Source organism: Chelonoidis abingdonii, chromosome 23 (genome assembly GCF_003597395.2).
Source record: "Chelonoidis abingdonii isolate Lonesome George chromosome 23, CheloAbing_2.0, whole genome shotgun sequence".
In the NCBI taxonomy this organism is placed as follows: Eukaryota; Metazoa; Chordata; order Testudines; family Testudinidae; genus Chelonoidis; species Chelonoidis abingdonii.
The window spans coordinates 10,283,869-10,304,024 of record NC_133791.1 but is presented as its reverse complement, the minus strand read 5'-3'; the positions used below and the strand labels follow the sequence as shown (position 1 = coordinate 10,304,024).

General features: G+C 48.5%; 1 protein-coding gene across 1 annotated transcript; it reads left to right on the top strand.

Annotated features, from left to right (window-relative positions):
• The first annotated feature begins 1,741 nt into the window (after nucleotides 1-1,741).
• LOC116821949 (solute carrier family 2, facilitated glucose transporter member 5-like) lies at nucleotides 1,742-18,255 on the top strand. Its single transcript, XM_032775495.2, has 11 exons — nucleotides 1,742-1,893; nucleotides 3,869-4,029; nucleotides 4,909-5,033; nucleotides 8,292-8,444; nucleotides 8,537-8,662; nucleotides 10,475-10,662; nucleotides 11,073-11,183; nucleotides 12,646-12,747; nucleotides 13,243-13,318; nucleotides 15,729-15,856; nucleotides 17,053-18,255. Exons 1-11 carry the CDS (start codon nucleotides 1,798-1,800, stop codon nucleotides 17,287-17,289), a joined length of 1,503 nt encoding a protein of 500 aa, XP_032631386.2. The 5' UTR covers nucleotides 1,742-1,797; the 3' UTR covers nucleotides 17,290-18,255.
• Nucleotides 18,256-20,156: the final 1,901 nt, after the last annotated feature.

Below are 20,156 nucleotides of genomic sequence, written 5' to 3'. Positions count from 1 at the left end.
TCTGGCTGCTTTCACCACAGCTATCGCAGCAAGGAGCCTTTTGAAACACTCATAGGGAGAGTGTGGCAGCAATCCAGTTTGAACACGGGTTTGGCACAAAGGATTCTGACCCTCGCGAGGACAGGGCCTTGAACAGAGGAAGGGAAAGTGGAGCCATACGGGAACCATGCAACAGCCATGCAGCCCCCAGGAAGGTCCAGAGAACAGACTGATTGTACTGGGCAATAAAGTGTATTAGTGGGTGTTCCCTGTCACACCCACAGAGCAGCCAGCATGCATTATCTTCCCTCCTGGGGCGTCCACTGCCCCACTTTGCCTATAAAAGCCTGAAATCAACATTTTTGCCTCACACGCCAAAATGAAGCTGACAGAGGAGAATCAGAAAAGCACTGATGCCTGCAGGGGCAGGAAGGGGGTGAGTTTGCCTGGCTCTTTCTGGCTGACATGGTGAAGGCTGCAGAGAAGTTTCCTTGGGGAAAACAAGGGGAGGGGACTGGTTAGCAGCGGCAAAACTAATGCTCATGGGCTATTCTGGTTACGGATCTATTTATGTCTGAGGCTGTTCTTCCTAGTGGTTAGGACACTGGAGTTGGGAGACCTCGGATCTATTCCAGGTTCTGCAGCTTAACTGCTGGGTGAGCCCTGGGCAAGTCATTTTTGCCTCTCTTTTCCTCTCCTCTTTTGTCTGTCTCGTCTGTTTAGACAGTAAAGTTGCGAGGCAGGGACTCTCTAACTGTGCATTTGTACAGCACCAAGCAGAGTGGAGCCTGGATCTCATTTGGAGCCTCTAGACGCTGCTATAATACTGGAGATGGGGTGGGGTGGGGCTGGCTCGTCCCACCTCTGAAACTGACTCACTGCGTAACCTGGGGCTGTCAAATAACCTCTCGGTGTCTCTGCTTTGCATGCACGTTGCTGAGACATCTGAAGAAACTGAATGTGAACAGTGGGGAAACTACTGGCTGCTCCGGAGAAATCCTCCTGTTAAAGAGACCGAACAGGTTCTCTGCGCTAGACTAGATGGGCTGATGAGGCTCTGAGCCATTAAGGCTAATGGTGGCTGGAGAAAACAACCTATGACTGAATGGACATATAATTTGATTGCCCACAGGAAACAACAGCGTGCATTAGAGAGCTCTAAAAGGCAGCTCTGTTTGCTGCACAGCTGGCTGCAGCTTGAGAAGTCAGTAGCAACAAGGGATACTATAGACTGTTGTTAGTGGCTGGTGACTCCAAGGACTCTGTGCCCATGAATAACGTCGATGTTCAGGCCCTGCACAAGGCAGTTATTTCTCCCCTCTGTGCAACCACAAAGCACAGCTCCTATAGGGCACGATCTGACGTCCGTGGAAACGTTCCAAATGAGTTTAATAGCAGCTGGAATTGGCCCATAAGCAGCTTGATTCGGAAGTGCTGATGGCAGAACAACCAAGAGAAAGAAAATAGAGCAACTGCGAGGGGAAGAGATTTTTATTCATTCTGGAAAATTTAATGGTATTTATTTTGGATATTGGCATCTATTTGACTTCAACGACCAACTGATACTCTAGAGAAAGGGTGTTTGCACTGAAGTTTCAAATAAGGGAAAAATCAAGCAGAACAAAGTGAGGTGTAGTGTAACCAATCTATCGGACATTCTTTTTACACTGAGAAGAAACACAAGGGCAGGAGCCCAATTTTTTTCAGTGTCCTTTGCTTTAATGAATGCCTTGGGTTTTTTAAATATATATGTGCACACCGAGAGAAACACCCCTAAGTTATTTCCACCCATGTAACTGCTCTCCTTTCCTGCAGAAAATGACGCTTCTGCTCGCGGGTGTAACGCTGGTGTCCACCTTTGGATCGTCTTTCCAGTACGGTTACAATGTCTCCGTGATCAACTCTCCAGCTGTGGTAGGTGCAGGAAACAGCCTAGAAAGGGGGAAAAGACAAACAAGTGGCAGACAAGTAACAGTGGCGTGTGCGTGCACATGCACAGAGTCTAGGCTTTCTAAACTCTCTCTGCCTTGGGATTACCATGGAGCCAAGGGAGAAGAAGTGTCCTAACTGTTTCCTCTCTCTGTCTTGTGTGTTCTTAGCATGCAGTGATCGTGGTGTGTAGGCATGAAATATAACTTCAGGATAGCTCCGAAATTGGCTCTGTTCTTGCCATCCTAGGCTTAGCTTGCTAACACTTGATTTCCTTCCTCTCTTCCTTTCTGAATGTATTTCTCTTGATGCGCTTTCCTTTCTGAACCTCATAACCCACTGTGTGAATTCTAACCCCACAAGCCATCTGGCTAGTGTGGAATTCTCTCTGTGCACAAACACTGGACAGCTGTGGTGATGGAGATCAAGTAATGAAGCACAGTCCTGAAATCCTTAATCAGGGGAAGCTAAGAGTGCTGGACCACTGGTAAGATTCCATCTTGGGCTTCCGACATCCATCCTTTGGCATTTTGCTGTAAAACTAGTTGTCCCATAACACTGTATTGTGGCTATCCTGGTCTTCGCGAACAAGTAGACTTTGTTCCCAAGGACTGAAATTTGGATCCGTCTGTGACCCCAACTTCCTCTTCCCTCCAAATCTGCCAGTCACCATCCTCCAGTGTATTGGCAAAACTCATCTTCAGGCGGACCTTCTCTCTGCTCTGTGTGCTAACATACCCACTTCCTGGCTTGACTATTACACTTCCTCCTTTTATGATCTTCCTAAAATCCTGTTTTCTAAAGCCAAGTTCAGCCTCACTGAGGAATGGGACCTTTATCTCCTCCAGATCGTTTGCTGGTCTCCTATCTATGTATGCATGTCTTCCCTGTGATCCTGCCAGGGTAGCACTTATCATGGGATGCCAGGGTTCCATTTCCCTGTGCCTTGACCTTTTATAAGTGGGTCTACACTGCATTGAGAGGTGTCATTTCCAGCTCCCGCAGGCATATCCACACTAGCTCTGACTGAGGTAGCGCAATAAAAACACCTGTGTAACCACAGCAGCACAAACAGTGAGAGGGGCTAGCCACCCAGGGACAATCCCATCTGAGACCCTAGGTACACACTTGGGCAGGGGGCCCCTCCCACCACTCACACCAAGCTAGTGCAGGTATATCCACTCAAACTGGACACTGTTTCTTCCAGTTCTGTTGTTGTATTCTATGCTTGGAGCTGGACACATGACTCGAATAGATACACTCACACTAGCTTTCTGAGAGTTAACATGCTAAAAATAGTAGCACAGGACACAGCAAACAGTGGCACAAGCTAGCTATGATGATTACAAACTGCCCTGAACCCCATGAGTATGTATTTTATACAGCCTGTCTCTGCCGCCTCTTGCCACTGCCCATGCTACCCTGGCTACACTTCTATTTTTAGGGTGCTGGCTCAATAAGAGCTTGCACAAGTACATCTACGCAAGTGGGGACTCACCCCCTTAGCTCCAAGAGTAGACATCACTTAAGGGTTTGGAGCTCTGCTGAAAAGGTTAAGGGGAACCGCATTTGGGAAGCAGGGTGTGGTCCAACACAAACATTTTCCATGGGCATTATGGGAGAACATGTGTTTTGGGCTTTGTGCACAGAAACCATGGGGCCTGATTTGCAAGAGAGTGGAGCACCCATGATTGCGAATGAAGTCAGAGGGAGCATTGAAAATCAAGCCAGTAATTAAAGCAGCAGGACCTTTGCAATAGGCCAGAGTTCTACTGTAGGTTTCTTTAACCTTCTGTTGTATTTTTCTTAAAACAAATCTTCCTCTTTCACCAAGAAATTATTCAATGAAGCTTTACCCTGTTTGGTCCCCTGCTGCTTTTATAACCTGAATAACCGTGTTTCAGTCATTTTTTTTCCCCTCCGCCAAGCCAATTAAGTCTGTTTTTGTATCTTTTTCTAGATCATGCAAGAGTTTTACAATCAAACCTACCTTGACAGGAAGGGCATCCCAATGGAGAGCAGCTTCCAAACGCTGCTCTGGTCTCTCACAGTGTCTATGTACCCACTCGGAGGTTTCTTTGGGTCCCTTATGGTCGGCCCTCTGGTGAACAAATGTGGCAGGTGAGTGACAGAGGCACCATAAGATGGTTGGTCTGTAGTCCATTCAGAACCATTTGCTGTGGTCTGAAGAAAGGTCTTTTCACGAGTCCATCTGATTCAGTGTCCTACCATAGCCACCCTCTCTATTATGCAGCCAAGCCAATGGTTGCCATTTGGATCAGGGAGGAATCCACCTTCCCCCATCTGCAGAATAACTGATCTGGCTGCACTGTGGATGGAGTGGACATGACCATGCTGCAGGCACGATACTGAGCCAGATGTACCACTTGGTCCAATCTGCTATGCCAAGGCCACTCTTCGCCCCTTCCTTATTCATTTTTAAGCAGCTCAGTTTATCTAAGGCACTTGTGGTTAAATCCCACTGTAGCTTTTTATGTCTCTGGCGATCCCTTCCCCACTGTTCTCTCCTCAGCTACCTGCTTTCTTGTGTTAAATGCAGGAAAAATCCTCCAGAGGAGAGAGAGGATAGTTGAGAGGGAGGACAGGCTCGTGGTTGACATACTGGAGTGGCAGAGAATCCTGTGGCACCTTATAGACTAACAGACGTTTTGGAGCGTGAGCTTTCATGGGTGACTACCCACTTCGTCAGACTGGAGTGGGTTCAGTTCCCAGTTCTGTCACAAGCATTCTGAGTAACCTTAGGCAAGACACTTACCCTCTTTGCGCCTTAGTTCCCTACCTGTGAAGTGGGATAATATTTCCTTTGTCTGTCATGCCTATTTAAATTCTAAACTCTTTGGGGCTGCAGTTGTCTGGCTCTGTGTTTGTACAGCACCTAGCGCAGCTGAGCCTCATCTCAGTTGGGGCCTTTAGGCAATACCACAGTCCAAGTAATGATGATGATAAGCTAGAACTGTCACCCTCCCGATCTCTCTACAGAAAGGGCACTTTGCTGATAAATAACGTCTTCTCCATTGTCCCCGCCATCCTCATGGGAACCTCCAAGGTGGCAAAGACCTTTGAGGTGATCATCCTCTCGCGAATCATCGTGGGAATATGCGCTGGTGAGTGAAAAGCGGTATGCAGGGGTAGAACAAGGGGTAGGATTTTCTGGGCCAGGTGGAGCGTGTCATAGCAGGTTGGTTTGCAAGGAGTATATTGTAGGGACAGTACCCGCTGCAGTGCAATGCAGTGTCTCCATGTCTGTCTCACTCTGAATGCTGTGCGCAGAGTGAGTGTGGTTCCTGGTAAACAAAGGAGACGAGGCTGGAACTTGAGCTCCATGGAAGTCTGTAAATATAGTTGTTTTATTTAATAAATGTGTCCTGTTTAAGATAGACTGTGGTTCCATATGTCATGACAGCCATGGCCTTGCTGGTGGTGATTCACTTCTCAAATATTTTGGGCAAAATTTATATTACCTGGTTCTTAAAACTATTACCCCAAGCACAACTCTTCCAAGCTAAGTCAGTAGAGATGTGGCCAGATCCATAAATCCATTCCAGGAATTAGCTGTATCTACCACAGGTAGAAAATTGGCACTGCTGTCTGATAGGTTCAGGACCCTTGGAATCTATTATACCTACATGGACTACAGAAGAACGGAGTGGTTCCAGGTGTGTGGGTGGGGGATTTTGTTTGACCCAGTCTACCTATTGTACAATTTTTTTTAAAAAAAGAAAAGCAAAAGGGGGGTGGAGAAAGCTGAATCTCATATACTTACCTGACTCCAGAAGCAGGGGATTTCATCACAAGAGGCATCATAAAATGGTGACAATTGGCAACACTGATGGGCCTTACAGTACTGCATTCCCAAGTAACTGCCAGCGTTCTCCATGTGCTCTGTGTCACAATATCTGCTCCAGTCAGCCTCTGACAAAATACACCCCAAGCCACGAGGGCTTACTCCAAAAGTTTTCAGGGCAATTAGTTGATCAGGAGAAAGAACAGGAGTACTTGTGGCACCTTAGAGACTAACAAATTTATTTGAGCATAAGCTTTCATGGGCTATAGCCCACTTCATCAGATGCATGCAGTGGAAAATACAGTAGAAAGATACATACATATATATACACACAGAGAACATGAAACAATGGGTGTTACCATACACACCCTAACGAGAGTGATCACTTAAGGTGAGCTATTACCAGCAGGAGAGAGAGAAACTTTTTGTTGTGGTAATCAAAATGGTCCATTTGCAGCAGTTGACAAGAAGTTGTGAGGAACAGTGGGGGGAATAAACATGGGGAAATAGTTTTACTTTGTGTAATGACCCATCCCCTCCCAGTCTTTATTCAAGCCTAATTTAATGGTGTCCATTTTGCAAATTAATTCCAATTCAGCAGTCTCTCGTTGGAGTCTGTTTTTCAAGTTTTTTTTTGTTGTTGTAATATTGTGACTTTTAGATTTGTAATCAAGTGACCAGGGAGGTTGAAGTGTTCTCCGACTTGTTTTTGAATGTTATAATTCTTGATGTCTGATTTGTGTCCATTTATTCTTTAATTAAAGACTGTTTGGTGTAGCCAATGTACATGGCAGAGGGACATTGCTGGCACGTGGTGGCATATATCACCTTGGTGGATGTACAGTTGATCAGGGGGGTTATAAAGGAGAAAAGAGGTCTCTCTCCCTCATAGACCATATAAACAGCCTCATTTGGATGCTTAGTACTTATGACAACTGGCTCCTCTGGAAGTGGAAGAGGAAACTGCTCTGTTTCCACTAGACTTTTGAAAACTCAAAGCAGAAGCTGGGTTTGTTCCAGGGTGACCAAATGTCCCGATTTTATAGGGACAGTCCTGATTTTTGGGTGTTTTTCTTATATAGGCTCCTATTACCTTCCCATCCCGATTTTTCACATTTGCTGTCTGGTCACCCTAGTTTGTTCAGAGTGGGGACAGCAGGCTGAACGGCTCAGGTCATGTTGAGAATCACTTGGCTGCCCCCTGCTGGCAGTTTTTGCCCTGCTGGGAGAAAAATGCTGCCTTGGAGAAACCTGCTTCATTAGAGCCCTGAGCCTTTTGTCAGCAGTGGTTGGGGGACTTCGTCTGGCTCCGCCCAGCTCTGGCGCTTAGGCAGTGCTCTGCTGTTAAGTCGCTGATGGGGCTCAAACCAAAACTGTCACCCCAAAACTTGGGACCCACGTTTTTCAGCGTGTGCCCATTCCGTTGTTTTGTTTTAAATGCTGCAAACTCCTCAGTTTAATTAAACCCTTCATTTTTAGCTGGATCTCATCCAGGGATGGGTCCAGGCACCAGCACACCAAGTGTGTGCTTGGGGCAGCAAGCCACAGGGGGTGCTTTGCCAGTCGCTGCGAGGGCAGCAGGCAGGTTGCCTTGGGCGGCTTGCCTGCGGACTGTCCACTGGTCCCGCAGCTTCGGTGGACCTCCCGCAGGTTGCCGCCGAATTCGCGGGACCGGGGACCTCCCGCAGGCAAGCCGCCGAAGGCAGCCTCCCTGCCGTGCTTGGGGAGGCAAAATGGCTAGAGCTGCCCTTGATCTCATCTACCCAGCAGCTATAACCCCGTCAGGAGAGACCTGGTTACAATGGAGTTTAAAGCTGTGGTGGAGACAAGACCCAGCTGTGTCCCTGTAATGGTGGGTTGAAACCTTGGGCAGTTCAGAATCTTAACCTCATTATGGGCACGTGATTAATCCGATGATGCTAACCCATTCTGTAACCAAGTCCCCTGACTTGGCCCAAACCCTAGTGTAGATGGGGCCTCGGGGCTTAGACAAATGGTTCGTCTCTGCGTCCATGAATTGAGTGCTATGGGCAGCTGCTGGCCCTGGAGAGTGAGAGCCTTGTTTATCCACAGAATGGATACAGTGTGGGAAGCTACAGCACAAGCGTCCCTGCCTTGGAACACCAGCTGCCAGGGGCAAGAGGCAAATTTGATCTCATTGATGGAATGGTCCCATTCGATCTATGGCCTTTCTCCTGAGGTTGACCAATAACGATGCCAGCTCAGGTGATGGATTTCATACCATGGACACCTTGAGCTGATGCCATCTACTCTTTCATTCTAAACTCAAATGGAGGGAGAAAAATGCCATTGGCTCCCTTCATACAGGCCAGAGTGGCCATCGGATGGCAATAAGCTTTCAACCACAGCCAGCCTAGGCTAGCTGTGAACCTGTCATGTTGCAGCAGAAAGCAAGCTCCAGTCTCCAGCGCCGTCCAGCCCCTATAGGAGGTCAGTTGTCATCATCCAGAAAAATACGTTGGTCAAGTCCCTGAACATCTGGGTGTTACAGTGAGTGCTCACATCCCAGAGCAGGACTAACCTCTCTCTCTCTCTCTCTCTTTCCCTCTTCACCTAGGCCTGTCTTCCAATGTCGTTCCCATGTACCTGGGAGAGATGTCCCCCAAAAACCTGAGAGGTGCGGTCGGGGTGGTGCCCCAGCTCTTCATCACCATTGGCATCCTTATAGCTCAGATCCTGGGTCTTACTAACATCCTTGGAAACGTTGAAGGTAAAGCCCTGGTCTGAGGAGGAGGTCTCTGGCTGCTCCTCGGTGGATGAACTCTCTCATCAGGCACTTTGTTATCTGTTTGTCTGTTGCAGGCTGGCCGGTGTTACTAGGGCTAACTGGGATCCCTGCAGTGGTGGAACTCCTTCTGTTGCCCTTCTTTCCTGAGAGTCCCAGGTACCTACTGATACAGAAGGGCAATGAAGAACAAGCCAGACAAGGTACAACCACAGCTGCTTAGCACTGCTAGCAAGAGAACTAGGAGAAGGGCCAGAGGCATGGATTTGAAACTAGATCTCCATTCATAAACAAACTAGGAAAACGCAACCTATGTGTGCAGAACTGGTTGGAAAACCATTCCCAGAGAGTAGTTCTTAGTGGTTCACAGTCAAACTGGAAGGGCATAATGAATGGGGTCCCACAAGAATGTGTCTGGTGGTTCTGTTGAATATCTTCATCAATGACTTAGAAAATGACGGAGAGAGGATGCTTTTATAGAGTTTGTGGGTGATGCCAAGCTGGGAGGGGTTGCAAATGCTTTGGATTAAAATTCACAACGATCCAGACAAACTGGAGAAATGGTCTGAAGTAAACAGGATGAAATTCAATAAGGACAAATGCAAATTACTCTGTTTAGGAAGGAACAATCAGTTGTACACATACAAAATGGGAAATGACTGCCTAGGAAGGAGCACTGCAGAAAGGGATCTGGGGGTCATAGTGGATCACAAGCTAAATGTGAGTTAACAGTGTAACACAGTTGCAAAAAAAAACCCAAACATCATTCTGGGATGTATTAGCAGGAGTACTGTAAGCAAGACATGAGAAGTAATTCTTCCGCTCTACTCCGTGCTGATTAGGCCTCAGCTGGAGAATTGCATCCAATTCTGGGCACCACATTTCAGGAAAGATGTGGACAAATTCGAAAAAGTCCAAGGAAGAGCAACAAAAATGATTAAAGGTCTAGAAAACATTATCTATAAGGGAAGATTGAAAAAAATTGGTTTATTTAGTCTGGAGAAGAGAAGACTGTGGAGAGACGTGATAACAGTTGACAGGAACATAAAGGGTTGTTACAAGGAGGAAGGAGAAAAATTGTTCTTGTTAACCTCTGAGGATAGGACAAAAAGTAATTGACTTAAACTGCAGCAATGGAAGTTTAAGTTAGACATTAGGAAAAATTTCCTAACTGTCAAGGTAGTTAAGCACTGGAATAAATTGCCCAGGGAGGTTGTGGAATCTCCGTCATTGGGGATTTTTAAGAGCAGGTTAGACAAACAGCTGTCAGGGATGGTCTAGATAATACTTAGTCCTGCCCTGAGTGCAGGAGACTGGATTAGAAGATCTCTCGAGGTCCCTTCCAGTCCTACACTTCTGTGATTTATGGGTATATGCTGTGGGGAAGCATCCCGAACCAAAAGTCAGATCAGGGTGCATTAAGCCCTCGATGCTACCCTTTTATAGTACCTTTGAGGCTTTCAAAGCACTTGGCAAACAGTAGTTCATTTATGCTTCCCTGTACAGCAAGCACATATAATCCCAGTTTTACGCGACAGGGCTGAAATGGATACAGAGAGACGATAACTGATTTGCCGAGAGTAAGAAAAACAGTCAGGAGTCCTGGCTCCCAGTTCCTTGCTCTCACCACTAGAACACAAACTACTTAACTCTGTTTGCAAGAAGATGGGTTGGAGCTCTCAAAGCTCTCCTAAGAAACCTGAGCCTCATAATCAAGCCCAGGATAAAAGTACCTTTTCGCGAGGGGAACTCTGTTCTCCTTCTCATTGTTCCTCTGTTGGCTCATATGGATGAAGGACCCCATGGCCCTCTGGCTCTCCCTCCAGTCCTACGACTGTCACTGGTTGCTTTATATTTCCCACAGTGCAGAAGTGGCCAAGACTGCCCTGCTGCTTCTGGGATATCTCAGTTCCCCATCTGGTTTCTGTAACTCCAGCCTCCCCCCACTAGCTAAGTTTACCTGGAAATCCAAGTTTACCTGGAAACCCAACTTCCCCTTCCCTCATCCCATCTAGCTCTGAAGAAGCTGAGAGGCTGGGATGACGTGGATGATGAGATCGAAGAGATGCGTCAGGAAGATCAGTCAGAAAAGTTGGAAGGTCGTTTGTCTGTGTTCAACCTCTGCACCTTCCAGGCCCTGCGGTGGCAGCTCATCTCCATCATTGTCATGATGATGGGCCAGCAGCTTTCTGGAATTAATGCGGTAGGTGAGATGACACCCAGGAAGATCGTCAGGTGGACTAAGAGGGGTCCTGGGTTCTTAGGCAAGAGTCGTAGGGCAGTGCTGGCACAGCCAGTAGAACCCATTCCAGATAGGCAAAAAACCCCAGTCTAGACCTGGGGAAATGAGATTGGTCCCATGCCACGAAGTTTGAATCAGGAACTGATTGTTTAGGAGAGTTCTGCCCAGAGGTCTCAGATTTGGAGATTTATGGAGAAAGAAACCAGTCTCAACAGCTGGATCCAGATGTGGCTGTCTCCAAAGTGTGGGAAAGTTCAGATCTTGGATTTGTGTTAGGCACCCCCAAGCTGTAAAAGCAGCCAAACTCAGAGCCTCCCCTTCCCCCCATCTATGAATGGCCAAGTATAACCGCAGGTATGGTTTGATTGCAGATCTTCTACTATGCAAACGAAATCTTCAAGTCTGCAGGTGTGAATGAAAACAATGTGCAGTATGTCACCGTGGGGATAGGTGCAGTCAATGTGTTCATGACTTGTGTAGCGGTAAGTTTCTCCCACTGCCCTACAGGTTCTAATCCTCCCACTGCCCACCTTTGTGGGCTCATTTTTACCATTACTATTACCACAACTGCCCCTTTCTACATTTAGAGGAAAAGTCCCCTAGTGATCAAGTCACACTGAACAGAGGCGAATTGTTTCCTTAAATTCATGCCATGTAATAGTGGGCATATGCTGGGTTACACCAATGCATGCAATTACAACTTTCTTTGGGGAAATAGCAGGATCTACTTAGCTTCCTCACCAGGTCTTTTCTGGCCACTCACATTAGTGCACTCTGTCCTTGCAACCACTGTGTTACTGTAACGGACAGGTATGATGGCATCTCTGCACTGGGAGATTGTGGGCGCGGTCCCATGGGCTTGGATGCAACAGGCCTGCCCGTATGTCTATGAATAACTGATTGCTAGTGACACCCCTAATGCTAGGGTGGAGAAAAATCTCTTCAACTCAGACAGATGTTTGGGCTCTGGGAATGCACAGGCAGCCATAAGAAAAGAAAGATCTCTTTTTTACATGGTGCAATGAACAGGGCCTGGGACCAGTTCTAGTCCTAGTTCTGCAAGAGGCTCACTGTGTGACTTTGAGTGAATCACTTGACTGTTCTGTGCCTCAGTTTCCCTATCTGTGAAACACTGGTAATGATGCTTATCCACTCTTGTGAAGTGCTTTGACATCTATGGCTGAAGAGCACAGTATAAATGCTGCAGTGCTGCTCACGGAAGAGAAGAGACAGGACTTGGCCGGAATCCTTCTTAGGATCATAGAATATCAGGGCTGGAAGAGATTTCAGGAGTTCATCTTGTGGTTCTCTCTGCCTCCAACTGACTAGCACAACTTGGCCTGTCCAGTGTCACTGCACAGGGTCTCCCTAAATCCTGGCCTGGATTAGGCAGTCATGGTAGGGACTGCTAACTGCCCTACAAGTGTGCTAAGCATCAGGGTGGGCTGGGGGAGGAGTTCCCCAGCTTTCATGGTTTCTATTTTATTTCCAAGCCACACTTTACTTGTAACACTAGAATTTCCCTAATGAAACAGCCCCCTGGAATGTACAAAATATAAATTTCTCTATAAATTGTTAGGAATTGGGGGGGTTTTTTGAGGGGGGGTCCATCCTCTAGGATTTGCTGGACAATTATCCCCCTGCTGTTGACTTCCTACAGGCTTGTAGAAAAAGCCCTATAGAAAGGGGATCTTTTTCTCTATTAAATTTTAGAGGCTTTTAAATAATTCCTGGAGAACCCTAGGACACTTATATAATACCCTGTTGGCTTCCTTGCCCTTAAATTCTAGAGGACTTTTCCGTGCAGAACTGCAAGGCGCTAGGTTCCTCAGAACGCCCCGCTCCTAACAGCTGACAGCCCCCGTGCACTTTCTCCTCTCAGGACTAGGTGTGCTGGGTTCCCTGGGTGCCCCCTTTCTTACCCTCTTGTGCTGTGTGCCTCAGGTTTTCATCGTTGAGTCCCTGGGGAGGAGACTTCTGCTTCTTGTTGGCTTTGGGATCTGCTGTGTATCCTGTGCTGTGTTAACGGTGGCCCTCAATCTCCAGGTACATGCCCAGATGGCTTAGGTGATAGTGTCTGTCTGGACCCTCTGGGGGATGTGGGCAAGGTCACTATTTCCAGAGCTGCAGGGAGAATACGCAAGGCCTCCCTGCACCACCCTATTTACCCAGCACAAACACCAGTGGGAAGCAGCAACCCTGCTGGGAAAAAGCAGGGCTTCCATTAATGATATGGTGGGGTTAGCAATGAGCACGCTCAGAGCTGAATTTGGTTGCTTCTTCCTCCTTCCCTCTAAGTTCTTCTGACCCTCGTCCACAGTGTGCATCTCTGGTAGTGCCCCTTGGGTCTGCTCATGGGAACTGAGGTTCCAGCCGAGCTAGTGGCACTACCTGACCCACCCATTCACAATCTCAGCCAGACACGGAGCAGCACCTGGGGCATACAGCTTCCCACAGTCTGCTTGCAAAACGGCACCTGGACTTTGCTGGCCACTTTAGAAGAGAACTGACTGTAATTCAGTGACTTTGAATTCCCCACAGGCCACTGTCTCCTGGATGCAGTACCTCAGCATAGCCTGCGTCATCATCTATATCATTGGACACGCTATCGGAGCTAGTAAGTGTGCACAGGACGGTAAATCAAAGACATAAACTTGAAACAGCAACTTGAGCTGATGCAGAGATGAGCTGGTGTGTTTCTGCTTGGCCATGTGACTTAGCAGTAATGATACAGACCTGATGGTTACCAGCTGGGCTGCGCGCATGGTCCAGGGACCAGGGCTTTCTGCCCTAGACACGCAGACCCCTTCTCATGCCAGCTAAAGGAGGATCTCTGGGGGCTGCCTGAGTGTATTGGTAAGAGAAGGACATCATCTTCTATTTTCAAGAGGCTCTCTAAAGACACAGTCTTGCTGGTGTCTGAGACGTGACCCCCCAGACGCTGTGTCACACCGGTTTAATTTGAAGGCTGCTCTTGCATTTATATGTTCCATGTGGAGCAACAGGCAGCTGCCCCCTAAGATCCAAATTGTGCCCTGGGAGCAGCATGTGGGAGCAGCGTGTGCATGGTAGTGGAGGCTTTGTCCTGGATCTGCACCTCCTTACAGTTGCACTGCCCTACTGCAGCAGAGGTGCTTTGTATTGGCTTGCTGGAGGAGCCTTGTGGAGCTATTCCCAACACTGCCCTGTGATTCCCAACACTGTACCGTCTTTTAAGCTCCTGCAAGGATTTCGCTGGCTCATGGACACTGCCAATCACCCCAACTCTTTCCTCTTCTATGTGCATGATCAGACTGGTTCAGGAATGCCAGCTACAGACAGGAGACTCTCAGTGCAGAGTGACAGAGTTTCCGCAGCGGTGTGTTTGTGAGTGAGCGGTGAGGTCTTTCCTTCCCTCTGTCTAACTTATCTCTGCCTTGGTGGTAAATACTTACTAGCTTCTCAGCCAGGGAATGACTGCCCAGCCCTTTCCCCATTTTCTTCTGATCCAGATGTAATTGGATAAATCAATGGGTTATTCAGGGCTGCATGGCCGGGGCGGGGGGGGGGGGGCAAAATCTGAAACTGAGGCCACCCTCCTGAGACTTGGACTGTGGGTGGGTCAGGAGCTGGAGAAAGAGCCTGGCTCACACCTTACAGCAACAGCTCCTGGGCCCGGCTCCCCACTCTGGGCATTCCAGCCTAGCACACAAAGTTGTAGAGCCGCTCCGGTTTGGCCCAGCCATGCCTCTGACGGGATAGGGAGATGGCCAGGGGTTGTGACCCAGTGGACTGACTCGGCTCCCTCAGCAGCTGGGCCAAACCTGAATGGAGCGACCACCCCATGCGTCACATCACAGAGACACTCAAATTCCACAGGTTTGGGGCTCTCTCAAACGGGGGCTGGGGCAAACTGCCCCTTTTGCCCCTCTCTGCCAACTATGGGTAGCAGTGGGGTTATCTTATCTTATCATTGTGGGAACTTTGCCCTTCCTGCCCCCACCAGGAATTTTCCCCAATGGCCAGTTTCTTTAGCAGAGACCAGGGGTGGCTCTAGGGATTTTGCCACCCCAAACACTGCAGGCAGGCTGCCTTCGGCGGCTTGCCTGTGGAGGGTCCGTTGGTCCTGCGGCTTCGGTGGACCTCCTGCAGGCATGCTGAAGCCGCGGGACCAGCGGACCCTCCGTAGGTGTGACCAGCAGAGCTCCCGCTGCAGCTTGCCATCCCAAGCATGCTCTTGGCATGCTGGGGCCTGGAGCCGCCTCTGGCAGAGACAGCAGCAACTGTTCTGGCAGCTGGCTGTCCTCAAGGAAGCCAATTTGCCCCATCAGAGATCTCCAGTGTGAGGGTGTGCCCACCCTGCAGTCCAAAGCATGATTGCTACTTGTGTTGACATGCTCGAGCACTGCTAAAAACAGCAGTGTCAATGTGGCAGCCCGGCCGTGCATACAGGGACTTTCTGAAGGGAGAGGCAGGTTGTTGCTGGACAGCTGTTTGAGAAACTAGATTGACACAGGTAGGTGGTGAGGTGTTGGAAGAAGTCAGGCCTTCGGTGTGGGGGGCTTAAGTAAGATAGATAAGAAAGCAGGCTTTTTCTTGTTTTAAAATTCTTTTCATCTTCCCCTTTGTACCCACTGCGAGGACAAACAACAGTTTGGTTTAAGAAGGCTGTCTGATCACTGGATAACACGGGGCACAGGCTCCCAGAGCTCTGTCACACCTGCTGGGTAGGCTCCGTAGATAGGCAGGGGGCTGTAATCCAAGGCCCAGTCTAGCAGTGGAAGAACTGCAGAAGTCCACCCTAGGAAAGGCAAAGGCATGAGCCTGACAGCTGAGGGGTGTGCTCAGAGACGAGGGAGGCTACCCTCGGGACCATGACAATGGCTAGTTACAGTCATTCCATTCTGCTTTTTCCATCTCTTCCTGTAGTTAGTTTATCCAGGCACTTGTAAACACGAGTGGCTAAGAAAACATCAGTGTCGTGCCTTCTAAGGATTTGGGCGAGGGAAATGCCTGTTAAAACGTTCAAACTCTTCTTTCTCTTCAAGGTCCAATCCCCTTTGTGATGATAACTGAAATGTTCCTTCAGTCGTCCCGGCCTGCAGCCTTCATGGTGGGTGGATCTGTGCATTGGCTCTGCAACTTCACGGTGGGGCTCGTCTTCCTTTATATGGTGGTGAGTGCGGAGCCATCTCCAGAGTCTTCTGGGGTTTTGCACCTGAGATTAGAAGCACCTTCCCCCCACCCATGGGGGGGATAATCTTAAAGGGGAACACTAGCCCTTTTTTAGTCCCCAGTTAGTCCCAGAATGCATGTGTGAAGAATTAACTATAAAGGGCCAGAACCTCGTCAGGTGTAAATCATCATTGCTTTATTGACTTCAATGTCTGCTGAGGATCTGGCCCCCAGTATATCTTAGTTCCTCTTTCGTTCCTCTTTAGTTCCTTGCCTAGTGCTGAAAGTTTACAACAATCATCCAGAGGATTCCATGGTGGGGAGTAGATGTTTCAGGGGGAATTAAAGATATTAATAGTCTTTCACCTCTAGGTCACTGATTCAATTCCACCCAGGTCAGCAGTGACCCACGCTATTGATATCCAACAACCGCTACCACCTCAGAAGTGGGGGTATTTTCCACTCGCTTTGCATGGGTGTGAAATGTGGATAGATAAACTCTCAGCTCCCCTCCTTTCCCCCCACTTGCTGGCAGTCTTAGGAGAAACGGGAGAGAGATTTCTGGAGCATTTTAAGGTGCTCATGTACCAAAGTGGTGAGTACGATGTAAATGCTTAGCTGGACAGGATTAACAGCCTGTTCAGATGCTTACTGAATCCAACAGAAAGACTTCCCCTGACTTCAGTGGGCATTGGATTGGGCCCAGAATGAAACTTCTCCCCGTGGGAAGTGATCCCTCTAACTCAGCATGGACGTGCATTGGCATGACTGTGTGGGCAGCTTGTTCCACGATGGTGCCTGACCCACCCTGCCTTGTGTCTTCTTTCACACCTGTGCAAAGTGGATGTAAAACCACTATCGCCTTAGAACTGGGGGTGCTTGCCACTCGCTTTGCCAGGTGTGAATGATCAACCCATGGTGCAAGGCACAAGGATCAGGTCCACAGCCCAGGCTGTGTCGGTTCTGTGGCTAAACACAGGCCTTCAGTCCCCAGGGCTGTGAACCCAGCACCTTGGCTATCTTCACCTGGTTACATTAAATAAGGATCTATGCTGCTGCCTTTTTTACAGCTGCTGCAGAGTTTTGCATTCCCAAACCATGTGACACAGGCACACCCCTGTAGACCCTCCATCTTATCATAACCTGCATCCCCTACATGTTCCCTGACTCCTTCCCCTCTGGTTTTTATTCCTCCAGGAAGGGCTTGGAGCCTATTGCTTCCTTGTCTTCTGCGCCATCTGCCTGGCCACCTTCATTTACATCTTCATCATTGTCCCCGAAACCAAGGGCAAAACCTTCATGGAGATTAATCAGAGCATGGCCAAGAGGAACAAGGTAGAAATCCAGATGGACAAAGAAAAGCTGAATGATTTCCAGCCCACCTTGGAGACACTGAAGAAGAACGAAGAAGGATACTCCGTCAGTGGGCTCTGAACCGATCCACGCTTTCATCTTCACTGGAGGAGCAGCTTCCTGGCTGGACCTTTGCTTTTTCATTCAAACTTTTTCTGCATGTCTCCCACAGTGAGAGAGTTTCCAAAGAAGCCAGAGAGCAGAGTCACACTAGCTGCTCCCTGCCAGCACTAGCATGAATGTTGATGGTAATGTTTGGGTTTAGAAAATTTATCTCCTTTCTCTGCATTCACAGGTTGAGCTAACTGGGGACCCTAACTCTCAGGCACCAAACATTGTCACTTAATGCTTAAGTAGCATGTCCAAAATGCACTGTAAACTAGTCCAAATTCTGAAGAGGTGGGTATCGCTGTTCCTGCCTTCCAGATAGGGAAACCGAGGCAGTGAAATTTACAGTCATTTGCAGAGCTGGGATTAAATCCCACAAGCGCCTGCCTTCCAGCCCTGCTCTGGCCAGTAGACCGTGCTGTCCCCTGGTGGATGTAAGCTGCCAATTCAATGGGAGCAGCATAACTCTCATACGAAACAAAACAAAAAAATACCAAGAGAATGGTACAATGAAAGCTCTGGGGGCTGGGTAGAGAGTGGGTCAGTGCGGGGCCCTGGGCCACCCTCAGGACCTGCTTTGTGCAGCTGCCTTAGGGCCCATCCAGCAGCAAGAGAGACCCCGCTTGGGATGCAGTGTGGGGCATCCAGACCTGGCTGCACAGAAGGGGGAGAGCCCTTGCCATAAGGCTAACACCCTGCCCCTGCATCCCTGCTGCCATGGGACACGTGGGGTTATTGCCTTGGTGGTCCCTCTGGCAAATTTGACTCTTTGGGCCTCTGTAACATCACATAACATTGTGCAGTGACGTGGCCGGGAGCGGCGCCACCGTGATACAGGGTCCGCGCCATGGTGCCAAGTGTGACTTCCCAGCAAAGGAGCAAATGCAGCTCCTCCTCCTCCCTCCCCCTGCTACTCTGGGTGTTTTTGCACCCCCGGGTTCATGAACCCCCACTAAAGCTGCCCCTGGTGCTGCCTGTCCAGTTAACTCTCCCTAATGCAGTTTCCATCACACACAGCAAGGCTAGGACAAACCAGCTTGGAGCTAACTAGACCCCTCCCCAGGTCAGTGCCAAGCAAGCAGGCTGTGAGCCCCTGGGACTGCACTCTGGCTTTCGTCATCGCTGGAAGTATTGTCCCACTCCAGCATTCAAGCCAATGTTGCCTAAAGAGCCACCCAAGGAAAACTGTGTGGTTGGCCCTCTGCTGTAATCCTCCTAACCAGACAGAGGAAGCTGGTGCCTCTGAGAGCCAGTGGGCAAAAGCTCCATCAGGCAGAAGTGTGAAGATCCTTGATGTGGCAATCGCTAGCGAAACAGGGAGATTCTCAGAAAGAACTGGCAAGGAAGAGGGTAATATTAGCCCTTAATGCAGAAAAGACTCTTGCTAGGTTGTGCAGGACCGATTGGTTTGTAGCTGTAAATAAATCTGATTGGATGAAAACTTCTGCCCATGGCTGTTATGGTGCAGGCTGAGAGAGGTCTCTGCATCGCAAATGGCTGCTGGTTGCGAACGTTCTCAGTACATCAAGGGCCTTGTCAGGATGGCCGGCTCGCTCTTGTTGCTCAGCAACCTCAGCTCCTGTTGAAACAACTGAGAGGGGGCCATCTTCCATGCCTTCCCAGATCGAGCCCCGAATGCTCGTTGGTTAGAAGCAAGGAGTCACCTACTGCCGTAGTGAGCTACCTTACTGCAGAGAGAGGTTATACAATCAACAATAGAAATACTAATACTGAGGCTCATTCTGTCAAAGAACAAAATGGCCTCCTTCACCCATTCCTTCTCAATAGGGCAATGATCCTAGAGTCACCAGGAGTCTTGCCACTGGCTCTGCTGAAAATAGGCTCAGACCATCTATGTTTCTGTACCCCATTGAAGAGCTGGCCAACTCTTCTAGGCTTATGGTAACCACCGCCTGCCGGATGACTGCATTTGAACAAGACTTATGTTTTCAAGTCTCCACTAAATGCTGGTACTGCTATTTTTGGGTGTCCAACTTGAGATAACTGGGAGCAGATTTTCAAAAAAGCTCCTCTCCTGTTATGGTACTTAAATAAGGGTCCAATTTTCAAAAGTCCCCAGCAGCTGCCATTTATAACACGTCTGGGCATATTTGCCAAAGGGCTCAGCTGCACCCAACGTGCTGCGCACACTTGAAAAGCTGCCACTGAGGCCCTGATTTTCAGAAGAGCAGAACATGTTTTTTGAGTTGGGCTACTCTGATGGGTGCTCCACACCATTCAAAGCCAGGCCCAAGTTGTCCAGCTGAGCACCCAGATTTATTGACACTGATGAAACTCTAGGCATCAGCTTCTTTACTGTTTGTAAGGCTAGTTTAGTCTTAAGGAGCTTTCCAGAGCTGGTTCTTAATTAATTATACTCCTGAATGTTCTATTCCTTCTGAAAACTAATGTTTTGGCGCTCGCAGGAAAGGACAGTGCAGACTTAAGGCAATGAAGTGAGTTTTTTTGTAATGCATTTACTGGTCTAGATTTTTTTTTACAGTTAATAATTTCATGTTTTAAAGTTGTAAAATAAAATCTAAATCCAGTATTTGATTTGTAGCTGATCTGTAAGACCCTTATGGCATTCGATTTGGTCAGCTGTACCCAACTATCTTGTGTGTTGCTGCCCTCTGCTGGACAGAAGCAGAACTGTTCAACAGCATGTTATGGGCTTTATTTGCTGATAGAGACTGCTTTAGCTCAAGTACTCCTGTCTTGCTAGAGGAGGAGGATCAGAGTTTTATCCCTGGCCTTGGAAATTCAGAATGCCTATGGCGTAGCTCCAGAATTCTTAGGAGACAAGAGACTTGTTGCAATAATCCACTGGAGGGGTCAGT

What these genes read in the sequence shown, in the direction of transcription:
- LOC116821949 (XM_032775495.2), top strand. Translation starts at nt 1,798, where the DNA reads ATGACGCTTCTGCTCGCGGGTGTAACGCTGGTGTCCACCTTTGGATCG. An exon ending in CATCGTGGGAATATGCGCTG is followed by an intron (nt 5,034 to 8,291) that starts GTGAGTGAAAAG and finishes CTCTTCACCTAG; the next exon opens with GCCTGTCTTCCAATGTCGTT. An exon ending in CATCCTTGGAAACGTTGAAG is followed by an intron (nt 8,445 to 8,536) that starts GTAAAGCCCTGG and finishes TGTCTGTTGCAG; the next exon opens with GCTGGCCGGTGTTACTAGGG.